The 11,802-nt window shown below is 44.8% G+C and overlaps 1 protein-coding gene across 3 annotated transcripts; it reads left to right on the top strand.

Annotated features, from left to right (window-relative positions):
* Positions 1-1,614: 1,614 nt before the first annotated feature.
* Positions 1,615-11,338, top strand: pdgfbb (platelet-derived growth factor beta polypeptide b). 3 transcript variants are annotated; one of them, XM_034593694.1, is made up of 8 exons: positions 1,615-2,300; positions 7,106-7,202; positions 7,857-7,913; positions 9,050-9,243; positions 9,359-9,535; positions 9,858-10,704; positions 10,797-10,959; positions 11,148-11,338. In XM_034593694.1, exons 1-7 carry the CDS (start codon positions 2,241-2,243, stop codon positions 10,940-10,942), a joined length of 1,578 nt encoding a protein of 525 aa, XP_034449585.1. In that variant the 5' UTR covers positions 1,615-2,240; the 3' UTR covers positions 10,943-10,959; positions 11,148-11,338. The 3 variants fall into 3 exon arrangements, with proteins under 3 accessions (XP_034449585.1, XP_034449583.1, XP_034449586.1); XM_034593692.1 differs by having other exon boundaries at positions 1,616-2,300; positions 11,058-11,338; XM_034593695.1 differs by lacking the exon at positions 1,615-2,300 and having other exon boundaries at positions 7,133-7,198; positions 11,058-11,338.
* Positions 11,339-11,802: the final 464 nt, after the last annotated feature.

Raw genomic sequence — 11,802 nt, 5'->3', positions numbered from 1 at the left:
TCTACATCTACTTCTACAAAAGGTTTGGACATAATGATTCATTGCACTTGGCTTCACCGCTGTTTTCTGACTTCACACCAGTGTCCCAGGTCCCAGTCAGAACCAGTGGCCTTGGCCCAAACGTGCGAAAATGAAACGCAGTGTAAATATAGCTCCATAGCTCCGGCAGTTTCCGCCATTGACTCTTGTTAGAAAAACAATGGTGTCCTATTATTCACGGGGCCATGATTGAACTGGAAGAAAAGAGAGCGAGGGGACATCCTTCATAGCTTTAGTACAGGGCTGTGTGAAGAACTGGGAAGGTCTGTGGAAAACCCACAAATAATACTCTAATAATAATAATAATAATAACACAGTTTATTCCCATATTTTAGTTCTTCTCTGCGCCTCAGGTTTCAGATTCATGTTCCATGATGAACACGTCCTTGCCCCCCCCCCCCCTGTCATGTTACATTATGTCCCTGAGTCACCTGGTTGCCGGGGCCTGGCTGATATTATTATTTCGGGGCCCGGGGGTCGTCTGAGTTTACAGATGCAGAGTCACCGTCGGGCATTGTTCAAAAATGTTCCCCAAACACGGGTGACCGCCAAAGGTCAGGAGTCTGAGAATAACCCCCCCCCCCCCCACCCCGTGATATTTAGAAACACCTTTTGTTTCCCGAGAGCGTCGCTCGCGGTGATGCTGAGGTAATAAGAGGAGTCAGTTGGCATGGCAACTATCCCCATGACCTCTCCAGCAATAGTAGCTGCATAAAGGCCTGTTATGCAATGGGGCCGAATTTAGAGTTCAGGGTTATTCATATGTGTTTCTTACACTTCATAAATATCGTTAATGTGAATTATTTGACCGTGACATTAACAATATTAGATGGTTGTGCTCATAAACAGCGATCTTAATCTTATTATAAGTTGTCACTGTGCAGAAAATGGCCTATTTCAAACATTATATTACTGGATTATTAATTCTATTGCATCGTTTTTACTCCATTGTTGTTGTCTCAATCTGAAACTGTTGACAGAACGCTGCAACTTTACTTTCGGTGTCTTATAAACCCATGAAGGTTCGGCACTGAAGAAACAATCACTCAGTATAAAGTGCCTTTGTGTCCTTGAGTTTGTTATATCCACATCATAACATGTTGTATTCTATTTCATTTATTCTATGCTAGTCTATGTAATCTGATTATTTTCTTATATCTTGCATTTTGCCTTCATGCACTAACACTAATTGAAGAGAGTAAAGTAAAGCAGTTTACCTACAAATTGCCTTTAAGTTAAAAAGTGCATTTAGTTTCATCTCACTAAACACTGACACTAACTTTTGATTCTTACACCCTCAGAGTTCCTGGAACATTTCAATCATGGGGCGAAAGCCAGAGTCAGATCGACAGGGGATGAAAAAACAAACTCTCCCAGGACTTGGCTCAGTCTCAGGAATATCTGCATAAATGATCCACGGCGGAGGAAACGCTGCTCAGAGCGGCTGCTGCTGCGTGTGAGGCGGGTGTTTGTGCGCAAAGCAACGCCCGTTCCGCAGGCAGGGGGCGCTAGAGAGAGCGAGAGCGAAAGCGAAAACCTCCTCCAACACCATCATCATCCTCATCATCATCATCATCATCAGCACTGCGGCCGCTGTGTAATCAGGCGGCTCCAGGGCTGAGGCGCACCGAGCCACACAGCGCGCAGCTCAGTGATAAGGCTCCTTGGAAGAAGAGGAGCGCAAACTACCCTCCAGAGCTGCCACGTTACTTCAGCTGCACTTTGAGGACGCACCAGAAACTGGATTTTAACCGATTCCGTTTGAAAAGCAATCCTTGGAATAATCTCAATCTCACGCACTTTACGCATCTCCCTGGATGGTGGGGTTTTCCTTTGTGAATTCTGGACCCTCTCGCTCGCGTAGAAATGTGCGTGAGTCTTCTCTTTGCTGAATTTCTTTCTCTCGAGTTGCGCCTGTAGCCGAGAGCGCACACTTTTTGGCGCAAGGTGCACGTCGGAGGAAAAAAAAGAAAGTTGGAAGTGTCTTATCATTCTGCGCGCAGGAACTTTTTTCTTTTTTTTTTGTGAAGTCTCCCACACGTGAGGTGCCTCTGACCGACCTTCTCCTCCTCGTGCCTCGGACACCTCCGGCCGGTGGACACGATCCACGCGTAAAGGCGCGCGCACTGCAGAGGACAGGGAGACTCTCGCGCCTCCATAAATGCCCGGTCCGTCAGAGAGGCTCGAGGCTGGGCAGCAGGATGAGCGCGTGGGTACAGCTCGTGTTGCTGGCGGCGTGTCTGCGGTTCGGAGTGGCCGAGGTGAGTCTCTCATCCAATCACTGCACCACCAACTTCCACTGGTGCGTCTCCGCTGTTTGTCCTGTTCCTGCCACAGTACACAGATGTCCCTGTAAAACCTGAACTTAACCGAGTCAGGTTTTACAGAAACATTTACTCAAAGCATAAACTTTTAATACTTAAGTTAAACTTTAAAACTACTTAAGAACATTGAAGCATCTATTTCCTGAGAATAACATCAAAAATCAAGAAATATGCAATTTATGTTATTATTAAAGTTTCTAGACTATCTTTTATTTTATTAATGGTGTATTTATTGAGCATTTTTTTGTGAGCTACTGGATACCAGCATTTCCCAAAGGGGGTGAATGAAGAATCCATCCATCCATCATTCCATTCATCTTTCTATTATTAAAATGTTTTTATATATGGTAAAATCAACCATATCTATCTATCTATCTATCTATCTATCTATCTATCTATCTATCTATCTATCTATCTATCTATCTATCTATCTATCTATCTATCTAACAACATATAAAATAAACAAGTAAAGAAATGGAGATGGTGGCACAAAGTCATCAATCTCTGTTTATAAAACTATAATCAAACCCATGTGGTTTTTATAACTTCGGAGTTTCAGGCCTCCTGCACCTGCTTCAGTCTTTACTCTCATAATAAAGTCCAGTGTCGGGATCCTCAGCAGAAAACAACTGTTATTCTTCCCATTAACTAACTGGTGTTGAGAGTGGATGCCCAGGGGCAGACACATCCGGAGGTCCCTCTCTGTCAGTGTGATGATGAGCCACAGGAAATGGAGGCGGCCATGATTGGTGCGTTCGTGGCTGCAGATGCCGAACGAGGCGGTGAATCAGTGGTTTAGCGGCGTCAGACCGCAGCATCACGCTATAGGAGGCCACATGTTCGCTGCAGCTGGGGAACAGGAAAGGCCTCCTGCGGTGGCACTGTGGGCTCGACAGTTGAGATGCGCCGCTGAATATTCATCGTGCACAGTGTACATCACGTCTATGGCTGATTTTCTGTATTTCCATGCAGACGATGCACACAGCTGCTGCGCTTTACAGTTTATTATATCTGCCTGAATGAGAAGTTCAAGTGAACAATCAGTATTACCATGTGGACGCATTGGGGAGAAGTCTGATTGTCTGCTGAGGTCAAACAGGAAGACAAAACTTAACCCAGGGTCTGCTCAAGGTCAAGTGAGGCTTGATGCTGCCAGGGTCAGAGTCGGAAAGATAAAATCAGATCCGGTGTGAATCTGACCTGGTTTTTATACACTTCACATCCTCGCTGCTGCTGAAATTAAATCTGTAGAAGTGGGTTCAGCCGCAGTGGATCAGATTTTTTATCTTTTATCTTTGAATCTGCGTTTCTGACCCTCGCAGTTCATCTCCACGATGAGACACCATGTGTCCGTGAGTCACAAAACCAAACACACACAGTTAACAAGTCAAGTCAGGGAGAAGTGGACTATTGGACAAATCAGAAAAGAGGCCCGGGCTCTGGTGCAGTCAGATGTGGAAGCTGTGGTTTGGCCTGAGGACGGAGTAACTTCTGGTAGAAGTGGTTGGACTCCTCCTTTCATTCACTTCACATCCGAGAACTTACTGCATGAAATCTACCGTCACCATGAGCACTTCACATAAAGTACAGATTTTGTGAAACACAGCTCTGATGGATGACTTTAAATTCCTGTCTTCAACCTGTATTTTCATTTTACGGCTTCTGTAGAAAAAAGAAAACTCAAATTTTGTGTTTTAGAGGCGGAGAGCGTTACAAAGGCTTTGAGGTATACAAGCAGGAATTCCCCCCCGCGTCTAATTTTAAAATTACAACCAGGAAGTCTGTTGGTACAATCATGTCCCTAAAGAAAGCATGAGAGAATGCTGTTACCACATCTAGTCATGAGAGGGAGGGATAATTTAAAAGTATATTTATATATGAAACACTACTCAGGTTCAGAGGGAGCACCAAAGAGGAATCCACACATTTACTTTTTGCTAATCATGCGTTAGGCTTCTCTCCAGCTCAGAGATAAATTATGACGATTAATTGAAGTCACATTTATTCCCACACTGCAGTATTGTGCACGTGCAGGCATAGTTCCAGAGACTCACACATGTGCTGTGGCTACTGCTGCTGCTGCGCCGGCAGCAAACTCGACCCCCTAATTATGTACGATTAGACGTTCCCTCTCCTCCCCTGCCCGCTGCAGCCGCTGCCTGGCATTCCTCAACGTGTCCGACCGGCCTGCAGGGGACGTGCCCCGTCTGCTCCAGGTGATAAATTCTGGATTATGTCAGAACTTATCGGGAACATGTAAAATATCGGACATCACAGGGAGCCGTTGTGTGTCTGGTGCAGGTCATAAGAAAGTGGTGCTGCAGAAAGTCTCCAGTGTTAATGTAGATACACACAAGGTCAACATCATGTTACCTAATGGAACAGCTGTCTCTGCCTCATCAGCACGAATCAGGCCGACTGCTCCAGATGCAGCCGAGTGATGAGACTGAGGAGAAGCATCAGACTCACTGGCTTCAGTTTACATTTACAGTTTAAAGATGTAATTGTTGGCGATTCTTCATTAAAATGTCTAAAAACGATTAGATTGACTTTTGCACGTACATTATCCAAGATGTTTCCAACAACTTTTTCATTTTGGTCGTCTTTTATTATCATTATTTGTTTAAGTTTTTCGTTGTCATTTGCTGCGTAACACAAATATAACTGTAATAACATTACCTCATCCGTGAACATGGTTAACATCTGATTCGCATCAGCTAGATTTTCATCGACGATGGTGGTAGAGACAACAACTCCCATGATCCCACGCTGCTTCATGACATCATCCGACTACAGTCTTTAGTTATTGTTGTGATAGAGAGACCCACTAGTGGCCAAGGTTGTGAGTTTAATGCACAAAAAACACGTTAATACCCCTGTAGCTTCTTGAAGGGAAGAATGACATCAGTCATCAAGAGTTGACAATTTTCCACCTCTGACAGTTTTGTGTGAGGAGCTGAAGTAATTATTCGATTGAAAGAAAAACAATCGCCAACTATTTTGATCATCCACTGATGCTGAAAATACTTTTTTATGCAAAATTGAAAATATTCTATCACTTCATCTTCTCAGTTGTGAATATTTGCAGGTTTTCTTTGTCCTACTGGTTATTTAACTGAATATCTTTAGAAGCACTGAGAAAGGTGCAATATTAATAAAGTTGATATTTCTATTAGTGTTATCATTATTACTATTAAATGAATTGATAAGACAAATGAAAATCATTAGTTGCAGTCTAGTCTCAGTAAAGTTCTCAATAACCGTAAACGTCTTTGTTTCAGTGAACGTTCATTATTTGATTCTCTTGATATATTTAATGTGTAAAACCTCAGAGTCGCACACTGAACATCATCCCTGAGTGTTTACAGCTTCTGTCTGTGCAGTTTGAATCTGTTTACATCTGTTTTGTTTATCGGAACCAAAGTGTTTAGTTAATATTTCCTGCTTAGACACAAATCGTCCTGACAGCAGGCACCGGCGTGAACAAAGGCACACATCCTATAATTAACATCAGACACAATTAGCCGGGCAGGTTGGCCGCGTTGGCGCGGGGAGGAAATAATCATGATGACTCCTCGGGGGCATCGAAGGCTCCGCAGCAGAGATGTAAGTGTAATACAGCAGGCATTTCCCCGCTGGATGGTTTGAGTCTATGGAAAGCCGAGCAACAATGGGGGAAAGTCGGAGGCGTACAGTACGGGCCGGGTGAGAATACATGTTCATGCATGGATGGCTGCTTCCTTTGGCCAAACCTTACTTCCTGTCGGTATTCTTCCTCAATAGAATCGTACAATGCTCCGAACTGAAATATAGTTTTGTTTTTTTCTTATTGTGTATTTCCCCAATGCTGACACACGTTAATTGTTAGGTTGTATTTCTGCGTTTGCTGGTGCACGACGAGCCACAAGATCACAGTCGCTCCCTCGAGCTCGTCTTCACCGTTTCTTCTCAAAGCAAATCAACCACATCGACCGCATTGAAGTCCCCGTGAGGAAGCGTGTCGACCCACGTCTGATCCTTGTCCACTTCAGCCCGTCTCTTATTCATCCATTATCCCTCCTCTTTCTCAGATGCACCTCTCCTCTCTCCTCCGCTCCGTATCACTCCTTCCCCCACTTCCTGACTCCTTCCTGGCTCCTTTGACCCCTAAATGTTAGCAGATGAGAAGACACAACGCCAATAGTCATTCACCCTGCTCTTAGTGACCATTGTGTGTCGGCTCCGGTTAATACGCCTGTCCCCCCCAGCTCTCTCTCTCCACCCCAGTAATGCTGCTGGGGGTGGGGTGGGGTGGGGTGGGGGGGCTTTAAACCCACATTCAGTCCACAGAAAGACAATGTGGAGCTGTTGCTTGGTTTTTTTTGTTGTGGTGATGTGGATATATTCTGTTAAAAGCAGGTTGTTCAAGGATAAAGTCAATATTTTGTTGGCTTTTTGGTCATTATCAACACAAAGTACCTTATGGGAACCTGACATAAAATATATACATCATTATTATGTATTATGATATATGTGCCTCTACACCATAAAACTCAGTATCAGTTTGGCAATAAGATCAGTCAATAGGAGCCGAATGCAGAAACATGTGCATTTATGTTTAGAGTTCAGGCATTGTCACATCCACTCCTGAAGACGCCTCTAAACACTTATGTGCCATCTCCCTTTCCTCTTTTCCCATGATTGTAACGTACAACATCTTATTTCTCTGGCCTCTTGTATATTGATGGATGTGTGTGTTTCAGGGGGAGCCTCTGCCTGCAGCCCTGGTGGAGCTGGTTAGAAACAGCCCCATCTCGTCCATAGAGGACCTCCAGCTGCTGCTGCTCTCTGACTCCGTAGGTAAAGATCCCAGCGTCCTACTATTACTGATCAAACACCGACTAATCACTAAATGGTCCAATGAAACAATTTCTTAAGCACAAAATATGTAGGTATCAATGTCACGAGGAACAGAAATGTCTGCTCATTGCTTTTGGGAAAAAGTTGAAGAACCTTTTTGCTTATGGGATAAAAACATGGCAGCGTAGACACTACGTGTTGTTTCCACCCAACAGCTCTGTAAATAAAGCAGAGACGACTCGGCAGAGATAACTCCGCCCGGGCCCAACAGTCCCCTATGAAACCACATTTTAATTCTCTAGATCCAGATTCAAGTTTGGATCTGAACCAAAATACACAAACTCATAAACATCAGTCCTGTAAACATGCTGGTTATTTTCATGAAGATCCAAGAATTATTCTCTGAGAAATCAGTGAAAATGATGACAAATGTTAAAGAAACATTCCTTCATCCACACAAGTTCTTCCCCGACCCCTGCCCACTTCCACCAGCACGTATCCTTCTTCTGGTAGCTTTTGTTTCCCCCTCTCCACACATGCAGGGGGCGCTAAAGGCCTTGAAATTAAAAACACCACACGTGCCCAAATTTAGAGTTTATGTGCATAATATGTGACCAAGTTTACTTAAATGCTGTGTTTGTCTAATTGTCTCAGATGAGGAGGACGGGACCTCTGCAGTCAGCGGAGGTCACAGACTACCAAGGAGCCTCGGTGAGCAGAGCCCCCCCCCCCCCCCCCTCCCCTCCTTCCTCTTTGTTCCTCCACAGTTATTTACCAGTGTCTTGTTCTGCTCACAGTGTTTATTGTATATCATGAAGGAGAGAGACGCTGATATTCCTTTCTTTAAGATAAAAATGAGTCTGTCGGGATGAATGTTTGTTTATCCCCAGAACTAGATGAGTCGAAAGTCGTAGAGAAGACGTGGAGGATTCCTGATTTTCCTCCACACACTCTATCCTCATTAATGGAGGGCAGCTTTCCTCAGAGTTGATTAATGTGACAAGTATGTTTTTTCTTTGTGTGTCACGGTGAAATCCTTCCCATTAAAGCTAGTTTGTTTTGCCTCATGATAAAGCAGATGTCTACATTTCTTTGCTGGATTCTCTTTAACATGAAGAGTAACACTTTCTGTTCAATTTAAATTAAATTATACTTGTGCCAAATTCCCCCCCCCCCCATTTGAAACCTGTAGCAGATTTCAGTGTGGGCGGACATCTGCCTCGACCGGCTGGGGTGAATGGAGAGAAATGGGGGAGAGAGAGGAGAGGTGGGTGGGTGGAAAGGGGGAGAGAAGAAAGAGAGGGGGAGAGAAAAGAGACCAGGAACAGCTGTGTCAGATTGGTGGTTATAATGTTGTCATTATTATTATTGTTAATTTAATACTGCTACTAATAATGATAATAGAGAGAGAGAGAGAGAGAGAGAGAGCAGACCAAGTTTTATTTCATAACCCGGCTGCTTGTTTCCTGCAGTATCAGGCCGTATTGCATGTTGTGCTGCTGATGCACGATGGATGTATTTGAGTCACAGACACTAAACCGAGCCTCAGTGATCAGAGCTCACGTTGCACCATCCCATAAATAAACGTGCACTCAGGGATTCGGAGGAGCGAGCGCGTTTAATGGCATTGAAAGTAATTAGGCTTCTCAGATTTGTGGAACACTTTCTCAGCAGCTCTGGAGGGTTTCGATTATCACGAGGATTTTTGGTCTTTTACTTATTGGTTTAACAAACACGTACACAACAGGCAGGTAGTTCTTAATAGTCTGTAAACAGTATGTTTTCAATACTAATAAACAAGTACTGACCGTCATACTTATGCACAATCATCTACTCTGGTCCCTCAGGTGCCCAGCCGGCCCAGCAGGCTCTGTGTAAAGTACGTACAGAGGTGGTTGAGGTTACCAGGGCCATGTTGGATCGTAGCAATGCTAACTTCATGCTATGGCCACCCTGCGTCGAGGTGCAGCGCTGCTCCGGCTGCTGCAACACCAAGAGCCTGCACTGCGTCCCTGTCGTCACGCACACCAGATACTTGCAGGTAGACGACCACGTGCACAAAGATTCATTGTACACGAATGTCAAGACACGCATAGAAAAGAGCCTGGACTGTGTTTTTATTATACTGCTAATTATCCCTCTTCCTCCTCCTGCAGGTGATGAAGATCGAATACATTAATAAAAGACCCACTTACACCAAAGCGGTGGTGTCCGTGGTGGATCATGTGGAGTGCCGGTGTCAGCCCGTGCCTCGTGCCCCAGCGCCCAGGAAAAAATCATCGCGCAGGCAACACAGCCACCGGAACCAGACACTCAGCCAAGAACACGGACAGGTAAAGAGCAAACACTAAAACAGTCTTAATACACCTCAACACGTCTTTAGCACTTCTGAAATCTGCCTCACATTAAAACACAGAGAAGATTTTCCTTTGAAAGAAGAGTTGCATGATTCTCCTTTGTTAACATTAGATATCTAGAGTGTAGACGTCCGCCAAGTCCCCTTAACTTCAATCAAGTTCCACCAAAGTTCACAGACTCATCGATATCTGTTCTCTAAATATACCTGATTTAAAAATAAATAAAAAAATCCTGTAAACCGAGACAAACTATAGCCCATTAACCCAAATTCAATTTCCTTGAATCTTATTGTCAAAGGTCAAGACTCAGTCCAAGGATGAGCTGCATCAGTGGGATGAGCTGAAGCAGAACCAGAGGGCCCGTCTGGAGGAGCTGCTGGAGCAGCACTGGAGCCCCAGAGGAGACACCTTCACTCAGCCTGGAGAAGGCTACAGTCTGGCTGGGGACGACACGTCTCGGTCCGCTGGAGAGGCCGTTCTCTTGGTTCCACACTGGACTCATAACTCCAGCAGGCTCCACGGGACAGAAGAGAACCCGGAGAACGTGGAGAAGGAGCATGGTCGGGTCGCAGACGGCAACAAGACAGTTTCCTCAGTGGATAACGTTGGTGTTGAGGTAAAGAACAAGTCGGTAGAAGATGGGAGTAGGTCACTGCTCAACAGCACTGAGGGAAAAGTTAACGAGGGAAACGGGAGCAGAGACAAAGGCACACAAACGCAAGTCCCATTATTGCAAGAAGACAAATCCAAATTTACAAAGAATCACAGGGGAGGTGTCTCACAACCTGTTACTGAAAATCCTCGAGTCAAACTCAGTCCGACTGAGGGAACCAATAGCGAGAGACGTGGGAACAGGCTGAGGCCGACGAAGGAGCCAAATCCGGAGCCTCGAGAGCTGGCGAGGCGGAGAGACAACGAGACTCCGGAGGAAGAGAGGATATTGCAGATTGAAGAGGCAAAACTGGAGGAGGAGAGGAAAGAGCTTCTTCTCCTCCACAGGAGGTTGGACCAGGAGAAGGAGATCCTGAGACAGCAGCAGATGAGGCGAGAGGAAGAGGAGAGGCAGAGAGAAAAGGGGACAGACAGTCGACATCACCTGAGTGGTAAACATCAGCATCATCTGCAAACAACAACACAGAAACCAGGTAATGAAACATTTCTCTTTTGTTTTTCTGTTTAATTTCTCTTTTTTTTTTTTAAATATGTTTTCCGTAACATGTACATTTGATTCTCATAGAGACGACAACGTCTACGACCACCACACGACAGCCCTCCGCTCCAGCAGGCCCCAGACCTCCAGCTCGTCCAAACCACACAAAGAGGAGGATGAGGAAGAATCGCAAACGCATCAGCAAGGCAGCTATGAGAGCGATGCTAATGTAGAACTACAGTAAACCCAGGTGAGTTGACAGAACATGAATGAAATCACTCTACAATGCAAGTAATTGAATGAAACTGTGGTGTAAGCTTGTTTCCTGTATTTCTCTCCCCCCCCCAGGGACACAGTGTGAACTTGGTGTATTTTGTGGATAATCCAGAGGGGACGCAGAGTGACTCCCTCCATTTAAGTATTTATTCCTTCATTCAGTAACCTGCTCGTCCTGTGAGGTCTCCTCCGTAACACTACTAATGACTGACCGGTCAACCTGTAAGTACGCCTGGATGGAGTAAGAGGAACATGGAATATAAATAAAAAGGTTTTTTTTTGAAGAGAACACTTGCCTCTCTACGACGACAGTTGCCGGTGGCGCCCGAGGTCGGAGGACTTGTGTGAAAGCGCGACACATCTGGACGACTGAAACGGCATCGCTGTGGATAAAAGTGCAATTTCAGAACTCTCCTTGGAACCATGTCTTGATATCAAAAGAGAGAAACTGCACTTATGGATTGACGAAGCTGAGTCTGTGCAGGGTTTGGATGACAAAGTTTGTTGGACGTAAAAAAATGGACAAAACTCTTCCGTGTCAAGAAAGAATCCATTGTAATGTAAGAGACAATCATTCAACGGACTGCAATGACAAACTAATGCTGACTAAAATGACCAATATCTCCACGTGTGATCACATGTTTGGGACTCAGTGTCGACCATGTTGGGGAGATGAAGCCGTGTGGATTCACCGTACTAAGGCCTGATATCATTTATTAGCTCATTAAAAAACAGTGATGCTCTGTCTTTAACCATATTTAATTATATTTAACTCACTGCAAACACTGGAATTTACACAGATGTGATTCGAGAACAA

Source organism: Hippoglossus hippoglossus, chromosome 8 (assembly GCF_009819705.1).
Source record: "Hippoglossus hippoglossus isolate fHipHip1 chromosome 8, fHipHip1.pri, whole genome shotgun sequence".
Classification (NCBI taxonomy): domain Eukaryota; kingdom Metazoa; phylum Chordata; class Actinopteri; order Pleuronectiformes; family Pleuronectidae; genus Hippoglossus; species Hippoglossus hippoglossus.
Note: the sequence above shows the minus strand (reverse complement) of the source record. Positions and strands in the feature narration are given on the sequence as shown.

Excerpts from the sequence above, each read along its gene's own strand:
- pdgfbb (XM_034593694.1), top strand. The coding sequence starts at position 2,241 with ATGAGCGCGTGGGTACAGCTCGTGTTGCTGGCGGCGTGTCTGCGGTTC. Across the intron at positions 7,203-7,856 it reads GCTGCTCTCTGACTCCGTAG|ATGAGGAGGACGGGACCTCT; the intron begins GTAAAGATCCCA and ends TAATTGTCTCAG. Across the intron at positions 10,705-10,796 it reads AACAACAACACAGAAACCAG|AGACGACAACGTCTACGACC; the intron begins GTAATGAAACAT and ends TGATTCTCATAG.